We start from the raw sequence: 19214 nt of genomic DNA on the forward strand, positions 1-19214 counted from the left end.
CCAGAGACCGGGAGTAGGGGAAATAATCCGACTGCTGCTTTATAAAAATGAAGATATCCTGTTTCTCATTTGAAGTGTTGTGCTAGACAGGGGTATGCATGTGCTATATGTATGTGCTGTGTTTGAAGGCCCTGTAAAAAGTCAGGTTGTGCATGTTTGTGTCATGCATGTTGTGTATGTTGTGTTTGTAAGCACCTGTAAAGAGCCATGGTGCTTGTGTGTATGTGTGTTCGTGACATGCGTATGTGTGTTGTTTGCTCCGTGTCAAAGTACGCTTTGATCAGCAGGATTGCCCATAAAGCCTAGCTCAAACCTTTCACTCAGATAAGACAATGAGTATGTTTACATGCATACATTGCACAGTAATCATTTTTATATTAAACTGGCAGTAGGCATACGATTCATAAAACACCTGGTTTTCTGAGCAATCTTTTTAATTATTCGGACATGATAACACCTTAAATGGCTTTCCAGCGGTATATTTGATCTGCACGTGTTAGCACCAGCTGAGTGAGCCTCCTAAATGTTTGCGTCTTAGAAGTAGTTTTCATATACAAACTTTATATGTTGGAACTCAGAATCAAATGCGCTTTCCAAAAATAACATGCTCGCTGTGGTCGAACATACATATTGATTGGCAATTTTTTTCTGCATTTATCAGAGTGCTGTCAGGTAGCCTGTGTCTTCATATTAACATAATTATTAGGGAAATGATTCTTGCAAAGCATGTAAAGGTTTAAATCAAATTATTATATTAATCTGACTAGCCACAATAATCGGATTATTGTGTGCATGTAACCGTACTCAGTGTCAGCTGTGCCTTACTAAATGTGGCCTTGACATTTCAACCCAAATACAGTGAGGGAAAAAAGTATTTGATTCCCTGCTGATTTTGTATGTTTGCCCACTGACAAAGAAATTATCAGTCTATAATTTTAATGGTAGGTTTATTTGAACAGTGAGAAGCAGAATAACAACAAAAAAATCCAGAAAAACGCATGTCAAAAATGTTATAAATTGATTTGAATTTTAATGAGGGAAATAAGTATTTGACCCCCTCTCAATCAGAAAGATTTCTGGCTCCCAGGTGTCTTTTATACAGGTAACGAGCTGAGATTAGGAGCACACTCTTAAAGGGAGTGCACCTAATCTCAGTTTGTTACCTGTATAAAAGACACCTGTCCACAGAAGCAATCAATCAATCAGATTCCAAGCTCTCCACCATGGCCAAGACCAAAGAGCTCTCCAAGGATGTCAGGGACAAGATTGTAGACCTACACAAGGCTGGAATGGGCTACAAGACCATCGCCAAGCAGCTTGGTGAGAAGGTGACAACAGTTGGTGCGATTATTCGCAAATGGAAGAAACACAAAAGAACTGTCAATCTCCCTCGGCCTGGGGCTCGATGCAAGATCTCACCTCGTGGAGTTGCAATGATCATGAGAACGGTGAGGAATCAGCCCAGAACTACACGGGAGGATCTTGTCAATGATCTCAAGGCAGCTGGGACCATTGTCACCAAGAAAACAATTGGTAACACACTATGCCGTGAAGGACTGAAATCCTGCAGCGCCCGCAAGGTCCCCCTGCTCAAGAAAGCACATATACATGCCCGTCTGAAGTTTGCCAATGAACATATGAATGATTCAAAGGACAACTGGGTGAAAGTGTTGTGGTCAGATGAGACCAAAATGGAGCTCTTTGGCATCAACTCAACCCGCCGTGTTTGGAGGAAGAGGAATGCTGCCTATGACCCCAAGAACATTATCTCCACCGTCAAACATGGAGGTGGAAACATTATGCTTTGGGAGTGTTTTTCTGCTAAGGGGCCAAGACAACTTCACCGCATCAAAGGGACGATGTACCGTTAATACCATAGAAAATCTGTGGAGGGAGCTGAAGGTTCGAGTTGCCAAACGTCAGCCTCGAAACCTTAATGACTTGGAGAAGATCTGCAAAGAGGAGTGGGACAAAATCCCTCCTGAGATGTGTGCAAACTTGGTGGCCAACTACAAAAAACTTCTGACCTCTGTGATTGCCAACAAGGGTTTTGCCACCAAGTACTAAGTCATGTTTTGCAGAGTGGTCAAATACTTACTTCCCTCATTAAAATGCAAATCAATTTATAACATTTTTGACATGCGTTTTTCTGGATTTTTTTGTTGTTATTCTGTCTCTCACTGTTCAAATAAACCTACCATTAAAATTATAGACTGATCATTTCTTTGTCAGTGGGCCAACGTACAAAATCAGCAGGGGATCAAATACTTTTTCCCCTCACTGTACATAACCCATAACCCAGTTTGGATGTTGCTCAAGATCAATTTATTCTATTAATGAAGAAATGTCTTCATTAGATGAAATTGGTTTGAATTGGAACCAAGGGTTTTCTTGGGGTTGATACAGGCTTTGTTTTTTTGGCTATTGCTGTGTGTCAATACAATTCAATTTGAGATTAGTGAAAACAACCAAAGAAGACTATGACAAGTTAGCTAAAAAGACTGGTGTAGCAGAGATGGTTCGGTGAACTACACTCACGTGTTGAGTAATTTTGCCTGACACTCTGGTTAGCTCTCAGAGTTAATGCTCAAGCCTTGAGCTCAGTTGGCTAACATCATCCTGAGTTACTCAGTGTCAAGGCTAACGGTGTTGTGTGTGTTGTTCCAGGGGGTCGTATCAACGGCAGAGACGTGTGGATGTACAACTCTCAGCTCAACCTATGGATCAGAGTTGCTTCACTCAACAAAGGACGCTGGAGACACAAGATGGTGGTCCTACTGGGGAAGGTAAGCAGATCACTGTTCAAACACCCGTTATTTCATAATCTTCGTGTTTATCTAATTATATATGCAGTGCCTTGCAAAGGTATTCAGACTCCTTGGATTTTGTCACAATTTATTGTTACAAGGTGGGATTTAAATGGATTGAATTGTCATTTTTTGTCAACAATCTACATAAAATACTCTAACGTCAAAGTGGACCAAAGAATATACATTTTTCTTTTTGTAAGATTAATAAAAATTAAATAACTAAAATATAATTGTTGTATAAGTATTCAGCTCCCTGAGTCCATACATAAACACATTTTGGCATCAATTACAGCTGTGAGTCTTCTTGGGTATGTCTCTAAGAGCTTTACACACCTTGATTGTGCAATATTTGCATTTGTTCTTTTCAAAATTCTTCAAGCCCTGTCAAGTTGGTTGTTGATAATGGCTAGACAGCCATTCTCAAGTCTATTTCAAGCAGATTTAAGTAAAAACTGTAACTTGGCCACTTAGGAACATTCACTATCTTCTTGGTGAGCAACTCCAGTGTAGATTTGGCCTTGTGTTGTAAGTTATTGTCCTACTGAAAGGTGAATTCCTCTCTCAGTGTCTGGTGTAAAGCAGACTGAAGCATGTTTTGCTCTAGGTTTTTGCCTGTGTATCCCTTTGCCCTGTTTTTTGCAGTTTTTCTTTAGTGCCTTGTTGCATACAATATGCATGTTTTGGAATATTTGTGTTTTCACTCTGTCATTTAAGTCATTATTGTGAAGTCACAATGTTGTTGATCCATCCTCAGTTCTCTCCCATCACAGCCATTGAACTCCGTAGCTGGTTTAAAATCACCATTGGCCTCGTGGTAACGTTCCTGAGCAGTTTCATTCCTCTCCTGCAGCTCAGTTCAGAAGGACGACTGTATCTTTGAGATGTCTGGGGGGTTTAATACATAATACACAGCATAGTTATTAACTAGACCATGATTAAAGAGATATTCAATGTCTGTGTCACGTATACTCCCTCTCCGGCGCTCGAGGTCACCAGGCTGCTCATTATTACGCACACCTGTCACCATCGTTACACGCACCAGCGACAGATCAGACTCACCTGGACTCCATCGCCTGCCTGTTTACCTTCCCTACATATGACACTCCCTTTGGTTCTTTCCCTAGGCGTTATTGTTTCTGTTCCAGTGTTCAAGTCTGTACGCTACCCGTGTTTCTTGGTTTGTTATATGTAAATCTATTTGTTAAATACACTCCCTGAACTTGCTTCCCGACTCCCAGCGTACACGCTAGTCTGATTTGTTATTGTTACCCATCACTGCCCTTATTTATGAGGCTTTCGAAAAGCTCCCTGGTCTTTGTAGTTGAATCTGTGCTTGAAATTCAGTACTTGACTAAGGGACCTTACAGATGTTGTATGTATCTGGGACAGAGGAAGGGTTAGTCATATAAAAATCATGTCGACAGAGTGAGTCTGTAACTTTTTATGTGATTTGTTAAGCCAAATTTTACTCCTGAACTCATTTAGGCTTGCCTAAACATAGGGGCTGAATACTTATACAATAAATATATTTTGTTTTATTCATCTTCCACTTTGACATTACGGAATATTTTGTTTATATTATTGACAAAAAATGACAATTAAAACCATGTTAATCCCACTTTGTAACACAATAAAATGTGAAGAACTCCAAGGGGTCTGAATGCTTTTGCAAGGCACTGTACATGTTCTATCTTAATGCTGGACAAAGTAAGCAGGTGATCTCCCATTACAGATCTTTGATCAGACACCCATTACTTATCTTCCTGTTTATCTACAGTGTCTTCAGAAAGTATTCATATCCCTTGACTTGTTCCACATTTTGTTGTGTTATAGATTCCACATTTTGTTGTGTTATATTTTTTTCTCTCTCTACACACAATACTCCATAATGACAAAGTGAAAACCTGTTTTTAAATTTTTTTGCTAGACAGCCATTCTCAACTCTTGCCATAGATTTTCAATCTGATTTAAGTCAAAACTGTAACTATGCCACTCAGGGACATTCAATGTCGTCTTGGTCAGCAACTCCAGTGTATATTTGGCCTTGTGTTATTGTCCTGCTGAAAGGTGAATTTGTCTCCTAGTGTCTGTTGGAAAGCAGACTGAAATAGGTTTTCCTTTAGCCTGTGCTTATCTCTATTCTGTTTCTTTTTATCCTAAAAAAACTCCTTAGTCCTTGCCGATGACAAGCATACCCATGACATGATGCAGCCACCACTTGAAATTATGAAGAGTCCTCAGTGATGTGTTGTGTTGGATTTGCCCCGTAACACTTTGTATTCAGGACAGTTTTACTTTAGTGGCTTATTGCAAACAGGATGCATATTTTGGACTATTTTTATTCTGTACAGGCTTCCTTCTTTTCACTCTGTCATTTAGGTTAGCATTGTGGAGTAACTACTGTTGATCCATCCTCAGTTTTCTCCTATCACAACCATTAAACTCTGTAACTGTTTTACAGTCACCATTGGCCTCATGGTGAAATCCCTGAGCAATTTCCTTCCTCGGCGAAAGTGTCTGGGTGTACTTATACACCATCCAAAGTGTAATTAAGAACTTCACCATACTAAAAGGGATATTTTTTATTTTTTTACCCATTTACCAGTAGGTGTCCTTCTTTGCGAGGTAGTGGAAAACCTACCAGGTCTTCGTGGTTGAATCTGTGTTTGAAATTCACTGCTCGACTGAGGGACCTTACAGATAATTGTATGTGTGCGGTACAGAGATAAGGTAGTCATTCTAAAGTCATGTTAAACACTATTATTGCAAGTAGGGTTGCAAAGAGTCGGAAACCTTCCGGTAAATGTTCGAAATTTTTCCATACATTTTCGGGAATTTTGCTTAAATTCATCAAAAAAGTTATCTAATAACAGTGAATGTTTGTTGTGGGATACACATAAGGCAATTCTAGGTCTTGTAAATAGTAGCCTACAGCAAAGTGTGTTTAAATCATTTCTAACTTAACAATTTCTGCTAGTTAGTTTTTGGTACCATGTGGGTTTTTAGCTTGAGCCTGCTAACTGAGGAGTGTTAATTCACCTGTTTCCATACATGTTTCATTTTAAAACATTTATCTTACAAAGGAGTTATTTTAATCTAACTGCTTAACTATTTATCTGTACATGGAATATCATTTTTTTTTATTTTTACTCATTTTTTTCTAATATTTACAGGAAAATGCCATGGGCACTATCTGATGTGTGGAGACATTTCACAGTAGCTAATGTAGAAGTAAAAGCGGTGTACATTTGTGAATACTGTGCCAAATCATATGTGAAGAATGCAACAAAGATGCAGAGTCATCTTGCCAAATGCATAAAGTTCCCTCAGCGCTCACAACAAGCAACCTCTGACAAAAGTCCCTTTATTTCTATTTGAGGTGAAAATTATGAATCAGACACCGTATCGATAGCAACAGCTCATGGTCTTCCTGGAATCAGAAGTTTTTTTAACTCAATGGAGGAACGTAGTCAGAGAAATGCTGGTGAATGTCTTGCTCGAGCTGTGTATACACCCCTCCAACCAGACATGCTCTATCTACTCATTTGCTGGATGCAGAGTTCAACAGAGTTTGTGGGCAAGGAATAATTAACTACATCATCTCTACCTCTCAACCAGTATTCTACAAGAGCACAGACACAAGGGACAACAGACACACCGGTCTCTACATTGCAGATGAGCTGAAGGCAGTCATCAATGACCTAGGACTACAGAAGGTATTTGCACTGGTGACAGACAATGCTGCGAACATGACGGCTGCTTGGTCTAAAGTGGACGAGTCCTACCCTCATATCACACCCATTGGCTGTGCTGCTGATGCATCGAACCTGCTCCTCATGGACATCATGGCACTGAAAACAATGGATACACTCTACAAGAGAGCCAAGAAAATGGTTAGGTATGTGAAGGGTCATCAAGTTATAGCAGCAATCTACCTCACCATGCAAAGTGAGAAGAATAAGAGCACCACATTGAAGCTACCCAGCAACACTCATTGGGGATGGTGTTGTCATCATGTATCATAGTCTGCTGATATAGACAGCCCCATCAAGAGGATCCTCCTGGTTGATGTATTTTGGGAGAGCGTGGTAAGCAGCCTGAAACTCCTGAAACCTATAGCAGTAGCCATTGCATGGATTGAGGGAGACAATGCCATCCTGTCTGATGTTCAGACTCTGCTTGCAGATGTAAGAGAAGAAATCCGTACAGCCCTTCCCACTTCACTGTTGCTCCAAGCAGAGTAAACTGCGGTTCTGAAATGCATAAATAAGCGTGAAGACTTTTGCCTGAAGCCCATACACGCCGCAGCATACATGTTGGACCCCAAGTATGCTGTCAAGAGCATCCTGTCTGGTGCATAGATCAACAAGGCCTATGGGGTCATCAATACCGTTTCTCGCCACCTTGGCCTGGATGAGGGCAAGGTTCTTGGCAGTCTGGCGAAGTACACTTCCAAGCAAGGGCTTTGGGATAGAGATGCAATATGGCAGTCGTGCCAACATATCTCATCAGCCACCTGGTGGAAGGGTCTTTGTGGATCTGAGGCTCTATCCCCTGTTGCCTCCATCATCCTCCAAATCCCACCAACATCAGCCGCCTCAGAGCGCAACTGGTCCTTTTTTGGGAACACACACACCAAAGCACGCACCAGGCTGACCAATACAAGGGTTGAAAAATTGGTGGCCATCCGGGCAAATTTGAGGCTTTTTGAGCCTGACAACGAGCCATCCTCAACAAGGTTGGAAAGTGACAGTGAAGATGAGGCCTCAGTCTGATGTTAAAGAGATTGACATTGAGGAGGTCCAGGGAGAAGACATGGACGCCTGAGAGGAAGACAACCAAAGCTTTAGTTTCTAGACAATCATTTTACAGATGTACAGCTCAGGAAAAAACTGAGACCACTGCAAAATTATCAGTTTCTCTGGTTTTACTAAGTCACCCAATATCAATGTGAAAGACTGGTGGAGAGCATGCCAAGACGCATGACAGCTGTGATTGAAAATCAGGGTTATTCCACCAAATATTGATTTCTGAACTCTTCCGAAGTTAAAACATTAGTATTGTTTTGTTTAAAAATGAATATGAACTTATTTTCTTTGCATTATTCGAGGTCTGACAACTCTGCAACTTTTTAGTTATTTTGACCAGTTGTCAATTTCTGCAAATAAATGCTCTAAATGACAATATTTTTATTTGGAATTTGGGAGAAATGTTGTCAGTAGTTTATAGAATAAAATAAAAATGTTCATTTTACCCAAACACATACCTATAAATAGTAAAACCAGAGAAACTGATCATTTTGCAGTGGTCTCTAGTTAGGATCACCACTTTATTTTAAGAATGTGAAATTTCAGAATAATAGTAGAGAGAATGATTTATTTCATCACATTCACAGTGGGTCAGAAGTTTACATACACTCAATTAGTATTTGGTAGCATTGCCTTTACATTGTTTAACGTTTCGGGTAGTCTTCCACAAGCTTCCCCCAATAAGTTGGGTGAATTTTGGCCCATTCCTCCTGACAGAGGTGGTGTAACTGAGTCAGGTTTGTAGGCCTCCTTGCTCGCACACACTTTTTCAGTTCTGCCCACAAATGTTATATGGGATTGAGGTCATGGCTTTGTAATAGCCACTCCAATACCTTTGTTTTTGTTGTCCTTAAGCCATTTTGCCACAACTTTGGAAGTATGCTTGGGGTCATTGTCCATTTGGAAGACCCATTTGCGACCAAGCTTTAACTTCCTGACTGATGTCTTGAGATGTTGCTTCAATATATCCACATAATTTTCCTACCTCATGATGCCATCTATTTTGTGAAGGGCACCAGTCCCTCCTGCAGCAAAGCACCCCCACAACATGAATCTGCCACCCCCATGCTTCACGATTGGGATGGTGTTCTTTGGCTTGCAAGACTCCCCCTTTTTCTTCCAAACATAACGATGGTCATTTCAGGTTATGTCGCTATAGGACTCGTTTTACTGTGGATATAGATACTTTTGTACCTGTTTCCTCCAGCATCTTCACAGGTGCTTTGCTGTTGTTCTGGGATTGATTTGCACTTTTCGCACCAAAGTATGTTCATTTCTAGGACACAGAACTCGTCTCCTTCCTGAGCGGTATGACGGCTGCGTGATCCCATGGTGTTTATACTTGCGTACTATTGTTTGTACAGATGAACATGGCACCTTCAGGCATTTGGAAATTGCTCCCAAGGATGAACCAGACTTTTTTCTGAGGTCTTGGCTGATTTCTTTTGATTTTCCCATGATGTCAAGCAAAGAGGCACTGAGTTTGAAGGTAGACCTTGAAATACATCCACAGGTACACCTCCAATTGACTCAAATGATGTCAATTAGCCTATCAGAAGCTTCTAAAGCCATGACATAATTTTCTGGAATTTTCCAAGCTGTTTAAAGCCACAGTCAACTTAGTGTATGTACATTTCTGACCTACTGGAATTGTGATACAGTGAATTATAAGTGAAATAAATTGTCTGCAAACAATTGTTGGAAAAATGACTTGTGTCATGCACAAAGTAGATGTTCTAACCGACTTGCCAAAACTATAGTTTGTTAACAAGAATTTTGTGCAGTGGTTGAAAAACGAGTTTTAATGACTCAAACCTAAGTGTATGTAAACTTCCGACTTCAACTGTATTATAGTAGAATGAGGAAGAGTGGATAAACAGTAGTTCTCCACTTCCTAGATGTGATATGACATTGGTCAGCAGCAGGCAGAGAAAATAAGTTAGTCATGAATTCCTCCAGTGTTTTTCATTGGTGTCCCGTCCCCCTATTCTCTTTAGAAATTGTATCATCAGTCCACACTGTTGAACTGTTACAGTCTAGTTTTCCATCTCTGCCTTCTGGCTAATAATGACATCATGTGATTAGCATCTCATGCTTCCCCCGGTCGCCTCAGGATCTACAAACCACCACTTAAACTTAAACTCAAGCTTCCTGTAGCCAGAGGGCCATCCTAATATGCAGATATGGAAATTCCCCTTTTATCTCATATAGAGGCCGGTTGTGTCATATAGTTATGAAACCATAAATTCATTCAGCCTTTATAGATTGTTGAACTGTTGGCTTTGCAAAATCATCTTTCTGCCAATTCAGCTGTTATGTATTGAGCTCAGCGTTGGGTAGTGTCAGTAACTGCTAGGAGTGGTGGTAGGAGTCAGGCGCAGAGAGCAGAGGTAAGGACATTTGTGTTTATTCCATAAAACACAAAACGGTCGACGCCAACACAACCGGCGTGAAAAATGCAAAGTGCCCAGAACAACAGGTACACAGCATGCATATAAAATAACACTTGTCGATCGCCAGCACATCCCATAACAAAAACACACTCTGACGCAAAATAATCCTGCACAAACCTGGGCGGGCTAAACAGGCTTAAATAACCATAAATCAAGAGAACCAAATGAGGAACAGGTGCAAACAATAAGACATACCAAACGAAAAGGAAAAAGGGATCAGCGGCGGCTAGTAGGCCGGTGACGACGACCGCCGAGCGCCGCCCGAGCAGGCAGGGGAGCCACCTTCGGTGGGATTCGTGACAGGTAGGTTACTTTCAAAATGTATTCTGTTACAGTTACCTGTCCAAAATTCTAAGCAGTAATGTAACTTTTAGATTACCCAAACTCAGTAACGTATTCTGATTAATTTAAATTACTTTTAGATAATTTTCCTCTTAAGAGGCATTAGAAAAAGACCAAAAGAATCCATCAAACACATTTGGTGTGTCAACATAGTGTTCGCTGACTTGTGGTCAGACTCGCTTAGGTGGAACAAATTTAAATATTTTTTTATAATTTTTCTCCCCAATTTCATGCTATCCAATTGGTAGTTACAGTCTTGTCTCATCGCTGCAACTCCCATACGGACTCGTGAGATGCGAAGGTCGAGAGCCGTGCATCCTCCAACCAAGCCGCACTGCTTCTTGACACAATGCCCGCTTAACCCGGAAGCCAGCCACACCAATGTGTTGGAGGAAACACCGTACACCTGACGACCGTGTCAGCGGGCATTCGCCCGGCCCGCCACAGGAGTCACTAGAGCGCGATGGGACAAGGACATCCAAACCCTCCCCTAACCCGGACAGCGCTGGACCAATTGTGCGCCGCCCAATTGGGTCTCCCTGTCGCGGCCGGCTGCGACAGAGCCTGGACTTGAACCAGGATCTCTAGTGGCACAGCTAGCACTGCGATGCAGTGCCTACGACCACTACGCCACTCTGGAGGCCTGGAACAAATTTAGACTTGCACGTTTTTTCAATGCTGAATGGAATGTCATTGAGAAAATAGAAAGGTGTCATAATATATTTTTATCGTTAACATCCTTTCTGAATTTAAAAGTAATCCAAGAAGTAATCATATAGTTTTTCAAAAGTATCTGTAATCTGATTGCAGTATGTTTTGCTTGAAAAGTAACTGATTACAGTTAGTTTGTTTGTAATCAGATTACATGTAACTGATTCCTAAGCCTAACTATCATATTTGGTCCCATCCAATTATATTTCACCATGGGTCGTGTCCAAAAGACCCATACTAGCGTACTACATACTTAAACTGCATACTCATTTCGGCATTTGATCTAGTAGAATTCACTCATCTTTCCTGACTCACGTACACGGCAACAGCTGAAAATCAGATTAATTGACGCGCTGTACCAAAATGAACGAATGACGGGAGTCAATGCAATCGCGCATTAGATGATGCATACGGAGGACTATTTTTGAAATGAGTATGCTAGTATGGGAATTCGAACTCGACCCATGTCTCCGCCCCATTTTAAACCATGATCATTACTTGCATCTTGACAATGTGAGGTGAATTGGAGTGAAACAAATGTACTGTAGTAGTGTTTCCTATTTATTTTCTTTCCTATTTGTTTTCTTCTGTACCCAGTGGTTTTCACAAGCAAAGATCTAATTGGATCAGACTGTAACTGATCCACCACCATCCTCCTATTATAGGGAACTAGAAATGCCAAACTGAATGGAAACCATATCAAACCTGTTGTTTTTACCATATTCTGATGCCTGTGTGTTTTATAGTTGTATTTTATTGCTCTGGTGTGCCCATTTAGCTGTGCTGTGTTTTGTGTGTGTGTGTGTGTGTGTGTGTGCACATGTGTGTGCTTGTGGGGAAGCTGGTTACTTAATTGTGTTGTGGTAAGGCAGGCCTGTAGGGTGTAGATAAGACCAATGCAGGCTGGCCACAATCAGGCCCTGTAGTGCCAGAGAAAGCATGTTTTGAGCAATCGATGCAAATCACAACACACCGCCCGTGTCATGCTGTTACTGACTGAGGCTGTTAAAAGGCTGTCTTCATTTTGCCATTTTGTCATTAGACTGTCAGCTTTAATAATACCAGGTAATAACAGCATGGATGCTATTAAGATTAATATTAAGGAAAACATTGTTACAAAAATGGTCAGCATTTGTTTTGGTTAATGATGGTCTTTAAAATGTACTAATAAATGCTATGAAATGAGGATAGACTTGACGACTCAACAGTAGGTAGCAAAGCTACAATTACATCTGTTGAAATACAGTGCATTCGGAAAGTATTCAGACCCCTTGATTTTTTCCACATTTTGTTATTCTAAAATGCATTAAATAGTTTTTTTCCCTCATCAAAACTGTTTTTTAGAAATTAAAAACTGAAATATGACCTTTACGTAAGTATTCAGATCAGACCCTTAGTCAGTACTTTGTTGAAGCACCTTTTGCAGCGATTACAGCCTCGAGTCTTCTTGGGTATGACGCTACAAGCTTGGCACACCTGCAATTTGGGAGTTTCTCCCATTCTTCTCTGCAGATCCTCTCAAGCTCTGTCAGGTTGGATGGGGAGTGTCGCTGTATAACTATTTTTAGTTCTCTCCAAAGATGTTTGATCGGGTTCAAGTCCGGGCTCTGGCTTGGCCACTCAAGGACATTCAGAGACTTGTCCCGAAGCCACTCCTGCTTTGTCTTGGCTGTGTGCTTAGTGTCATTGTCCTGTTGGAAGGTGAACCTTCACCCCAGTCTGAGGTCCTGAGTGCTCTGGAGCAGGTTTTCAAACCACATGCTGTTGTCATTTGCATATTCCAGTCAAACAGACCACTAAAAGCATGTCAACAGAGACGTCACGGTATGTGCGTCCGCAAACACCTGTGTTAGTGCTGAGCGATTATCCAAAATGTCAGTTATTTTTACAGTACCACTTTGAACACCTACTCATTCAAGGGTTTTTCTTAATTTTGAATTATTTTCTACATTGTAGAATAATAGTGAAGACATCAATACTATGAAGTAACACATATGGAATCATGTAGTAACCAAAAAAGTGTTAACCTCTATGGGCTAGGTGGGACGCTAGCGTGCCACCCGTGGTGCACTCCATCAACAGCAGGTGCATTTCAAGAGCGGCAAATTTGAATCCAAATAAATGTCAAAATTCAAATTTTTCAAACATACAACTATTTTACACCCTTTGAAAGATAAACATCTCCTTAATCTAACCACGTTTTACGATTTCAAAAAGGTTTTACGGCGAAAGCATAAATTTAGAGTATGTTAGGACAGTACATTTACAAGAGTTGTGTGTAATGTTTTGTCAAGTCAAAGACAGGGTCACCAAAACCATAAAACCAGCTAAAATGATGCACTAACCTTTTACAATCTCCATCAGATGACACTCCTAGGACATTATGTTAGACAATGCATGCATTTTTAGTTCTATCAAGTTCATATTTATATCCAAATACAGCGTTTTACTATGGCATTGATGTTGAGGAAATCGTTTCCCTCCAATAACCGGCAGTCAAGTCAGCGTCACAAATTAAATAATTAAAATTAGAAAACATTGGTAAAATATTATATTGTCATTTAAAGAATTATAGATTTACATCTCTTGAACGCAATCAACTTGCCAGATTTAAAAATAACCTTACTGGGAAATCACACTTTGCAATAATCTGAGCACTGCGCCCAGAAAAATACGCGTTGCGATACAGACTAGACGTCATGTTGGGGAGATCTAAAATCGAAAATACTATGTAAATAATCCATTACCTTTGATTCTCTTCATCAGATGTCACTTCCAGGTATCACAGGTCCATAACGAATGTAGTTTTGTTCAAAAAAGCTCATCATTTATGTCCAAAAATCTCCGTCTTGTTAGCACATGATCTAAGCCAGCCGGACTTCTCGTCATGAACGAGGGGAAAAAATATATTTACGTTCGTTCAAACATGTCAAACGTTGTATAGCATAAATCATTAGGGCCTTTTTTAACCAGAACATGAATAATATTCAAGGTGGACGAATGCATACTCTTTTATAACGTATTGGAACGAGGGTACCCAACATGAACTCGCGCGCCAGGTGTCTAATGGGACATCATCGTTCCATGGCTCTTGTTCGGTCAGATCTCCCTCCAGAAGACTCAAAACACTTTGTAAAGGCTGGTGACATCTAGTGGAAGCAATAGGAAGTGCCAAAATATTCCTCAGCCCCTGTGTTTTTCAATGGGATAGGTTTAAAGTCAATACAACACATCAGGTATCCACTTCCTGTCAGAAAATGTCTCAGGGTTTTGCCTGCCAAATGAGTTCTGTTATACTCACAGACACCATTCAAACAGTTTTAGAAACTTTACAGTGTTTTCTATCCATATATAATAAGTATATGCATATTCTAGTTACTGGGTAGGATTAGTAACCAGATTAAATCGGGTACATTTTTTTTATCCAGACGTGCAAATGCTGCCCCCTAGCCCTAACAGGTTAAACAAATGAAAACATACACTGCTCAAACAAATAAAGGGAACACTAAAATAACACATCCTAGATCTGAATGAATGAAATAATCTTATTAAATACTTTTTTCTTTACATAGTGGAATGTGCTGATGACAAAATCACACAAAAATAATCAATGGAAATCCAATTTATCAACCCATGGAGGTTTGGATTTGGATTACCTAGACATACTGACCAGCTCAAATAGACAGAAGCGTGTTATATTGCAGACCATTATCTCAGCCAATCATGGCTAGCGGCAAGGTTGTTGGCTTTATCTTTGGCTAAACCAACTAGGCTCATAATTTAACCATTTTATTCGTATTTACAGATGGCATATCATATAAAAATGTGTTTGCTATGTCGTAGACGAATATGTTTGTTACTACGCTGTACGACAGTGCCGATAAAAGACGATATCCATCCGGACCTTTGCCACCTAGGAAATGTTTGTCTCTGGACCTTCTCAAATAGTAGTTATAGAAGGCCTAGCCAACATACACTGCTCAAAAAAATAAAGGGAACACTAAAATAACACATCCTAGATCTGAATGAATGAATGAAATAATCTTATTAAATACTTTTTTTCTTTACATAGTTGAATGTACTGACAACAAAATCACACAAAAATAATCAATGGAAATCCAATTTATCAACCCATGGAGGTCTGGATTTGGAGTCACACTCAAAATTAAAGTGGAAAACCACACTACAGGCTGATCCAACTTTGATGTAATGTCCTTAAAACAAGTCAAAATGAGGCTCAGTAGTGTGTGTGGCCTCCACGTGCCTGTATGACCTCCCTACAACGCCTGGGCATGCTCCTGATGAGGTGGCGGGTGGTCTCCTGAGGGATCTCCTCCCAGACCTGGACTAAAACATCCGCCAACTCCTGGACAGTCTGTGGTGCAACGTGGCGTTGGTGGATGGAGCGAGACATGATGTCTCAGATGTGCTCAATTGGATTCAGGTCTGGGGAACGGGCGGGCCAGTCCATAGCACCAATGCCTTCCTCTTGCAGGAACTGCTGACACACTCCAGCCACATGAGGTCTAGCATTGTCTTGCATTAGGAGGAACCCAGGGCCAACCGCACCAGCATATGGTCTCACAAGGGGTCTGAGGATCTCATCTCGGTACCTAATGGCAGTCAGGCTACCTCTGGCGAGCACATGGAGGGCTGTGCGGCCCCCCAAAGAAATGCCACCCCACACCATGACTGACCCACCGCCAAACCAGTCATGCTGGAGGATGTTGCAGGCAGCAGAACGTTCTCCACGGCGTCTCCAGACTCTGTCACGTCTGTCACGTGCTCAGTGTGAACCTGCTTTCATCTGTGGAGAGCACAGGGCGCCAGTGGCGAATTTGCCAATCTTGGTGTTCTCTGGCAAATGCCAAACGTCCTGCACGGTGTTGGGCTGTAAGCACAACCCCCACCTGTGGACGTCGGGCCCTCATACCACCCTCATGGAGTCTGTTTCTGACCATTTAAGCAGACACATGCACATTTGTGGCCTGCTGGAGGTCATTTTGCAGGGCTCTGGCAGTGCTCCTCCTGCTCCTCCTTGCACAAAGGCGGAGGTAGCGGTCCTGCTGCTGGGTTGTTTCCCTCCTACGGCCTCCTCCACGTCTCCTGATGTACTGGCCTGTCTCCTGGTAGCGCCTCCATGCTCTGGACACTACGCTGACAGACACAGCAAACCTTCTTGCCACAGCTCGCATTGATGTGCCATCCTGGATGAGCTGCACTACCTGAGCCACTTGTGTGGGTTGTAGACTCCGTCTCATGTTACCACTAGAGTGAAAGCACCGCCAGCATTCAAAAGTGACCAAAACATCAGCCAGGAAGCATAGGAACTGAGAAGTGGTCTGTGATCACCACCTGCAGAACCACTCCTTTATTGGGGGTGTCTTGCTAATTGCCTATAATTTCCACCTGTTGTCTATTCCATTTGCACAACAGCATGTGAAATTTATTGTCAATCAGTGTTGCTTCCTAAGTGGACAGTTTGATTTCACAGAAGTGTGATTGCCTTGGAGTTACATTGTGTTGTTTAAGTGTTCCCTTTATTTTTTTGAGCAGTATATTTTAAATTTGAGATTCTTCAAATAGCCACCCTTTGCTTTGATGACAGCTTTGCACACTCTTGGCATTCTCTCAACCAGCTTCATGAGGAATGATTTTCCAACCATCTTGAAGGAGTTCCCACATATGCTGAGCACTTGTTGGCTGCTTTTCCTTCACTCTGCGGTCCAACTCACGGTTCAACTCTGCGGTCCAAACCATCTCAATTGGTTTGAGGTCGGGTGATTGTGGAGGCCAGTTCATCTGATGCAGCACTCCATCACTCTCCTTCTTGGTCAATCAGCCCTTACACAGCCTGGTTGTGTGTTGGGTCGTTGTCCTGTTGAAAAACAAATGATAGTCCCACTAAGCGCAAACCAGATTGGATGGCGTATCACTGCAGAATGCTGTGGTAGCCATGCTGGTTAAGTGTGGCTACCATCACTGACAGTGTCACCAGTATAGCACCATCACACCTCTTCCTCCATGCTTCACGATGGGAACCACACATGCGGAGATCATCCGTTCTACTCTGCGTCTCACAAAGACACGGCGGTTGGAACCAAAAATCTAAAATTTGGACTCATTAGACCAAAGGACAGATTTCCACCAATCTAATTGTTTTTTGGCCCAAGCAAGTCTCTTCTTATTATTGGTGTCCTTTAGTAGTGTTTTTTTTTGCAGTAATTTGACCATGAAGGCCTGATTCACTCATTCTCCTCTGAACAGTTGATGTTGAGATGTGTCTGTTACTTGAACTCTGTGAAGCATTTATTTGGGCTGCATTTTCTGAGGCTGGTAACTCTCTAAAGAACTTGTCCTCTGCAGCAGAGATAACTCTGGCTCTTCCTTTCCTGTGGCAGTCCTCATAAGAGCCAGTTTCATTATAGCGCTTGATTGTTTTTGCGACTGAACTTTCAAAGGTCTTGAAATTTTCCGTATTGACTGACCTTCATGTCTTAAAGTAATGATGGACTGTCGTTTCTCTTTGCTTATTTGAGCTGTTCTTGCCATAATATTGGCTTGGTATTTTATCAAATAAGGCTATCTTCTGTATACCACCCCTACCTTGTCAAAACACAACTGATTGGCTCAAACACATTAAAAAGGAAAGAAATTCCAGAAATTAACTTTTAACAAGGCACACCTGTTAATTGAAATGTATTCCAGGTGACTACCTCATGAAGCTGGTTGAGACAATGCCAAGAGTGTGCAAACCTGTCATCAAGGCAAAGGGTGGCTATTTGAAGAATCTCAAATATAAAATATATTTTGATTTGTTTAACACTATTTTGGTTACTACATGATTCAATATGTGTGATTTCATAGTTTTGATGTCTTCACTATTATTCTACAATGTAGAAAATAGTGAAAATAAAGACAAACACTTGAATGAGTAGGCGACTCCAAACTTTATACTGGTGCTGGACATCGGTTCAATTATTTCTTTTTTTTCTTCTGTGAGCTCAATGCGCACATTGCACTGCAGTTTCTCTAGAGAAAATCAGATAATGTCTGAACTGTGCGATGTAGTAGGGAGTTGTAGTTTCCAACATGCCAATGTTCTACATACAGTAGTTTAGCGCAGAAAACGTGATAATTAACTACAATGACCATAATCCATTGCGCGTCTACTTGTCCGGTCTGTGTTTCTTTTACGCCTGCTATGTAATACAGAAGAATACCCAATTAAGATGGGATACATAGAGAGCAGTTTCTTTGCAAGGTACACTACATGACCAAAATTATGTGGACACCTGTTCGTTGAAATCTCATTCCAAAATCGTGGGCATTAATATGGAGTTGGTCCCCCCTTTGCTGCTATTACAACCTCCACTCTTCTGGGAAGGCTTCCACTAGATCTTGGAACATTGCTGTGGGGACTTGCTTCCATTCAGCCATGAGCATTTGTGAGGTCGTGCACTGATGTTGGCCGATTAGGCCTGGCTTGCAGTCTGCGTTCCAATTCATCCCAAAGGTGTTTGATGGGGTTGAGGTCAGGGCTCTGTGCGAGCCAGTCAAGTTCTTCCACACCGATCTCGACAAACCATTTCTGTATGGACCTCACTTTGTGTATGGGGGAATTGTCATGCTGAAACAGGAAAAGGCCTTCCCCAAACTGTTGCCACAAGGTTGGAAGCATAGAATCTGCTAGAATGTCATTGTATCCTGTAGCATTAAGTGTTCCCTTCACTGGAACTAAGGGGCCTAGCCTAAACCATGAAAAACAGCCCCAGACCATTATTCCTCCACCACCAAACTTAACAGTTAGCACTATGCATTGGGGCAGGTAGCGTTCTCCTGGCATCCGTCAAACTTAGATTCTGCCAGATGGTGAAGCGGGATTCATCACTCCAGAGAACACGATTCCACTACTCCAGAGTCCAATAGCGGCGAGCTTTACACTACTCCAGCCATTACGTGCTTCAGCACTCGGCGGTCCCGTTATGTGAGCTTGTGTGGTCTACCATTTGGCGGCTGATCCGTTGTTGCTCCTACATGTTTCCACTTCACAATAACAGCACTTACAGTTGACCGGGGCAGCTTTAGCA

General features: G+C 41.6%; 1 protein-coding gene across 1 annotated transcript in view; it reads left to right on the forward strand.

Moving 5' to 3' along the window:
* Window positions 1-19214, forward strand: part of LOC106600588 (kelch-like protein 24) — a 59097-nt gene that overhangs the window by 19606 nt on the left and 20277 nt on the right. The window contains exon 5 of the mRNA XM_014192066.2: window positions 2668-2786. Within this exon, the coding sequence (XP_014047541.1) occupies window positions 2668-2786 (119 nt within the window). The remainder of the gene's footprint in view (window positions 1-2667; window positions 2787-19214) is intronic.

Source organism: Salmo salar, chromosome ssa03 (assembly GCF_905237065.1).
Source record: "Salmo salar chromosome ssa03, Ssal_v3.1, whole genome shotgun sequence".
Lineage (NCBI taxonomy): Eukaryota > Metazoa > Chordata > Actinopteri > Salmoniformes > Salmonidae > Salmo > Salmo salar.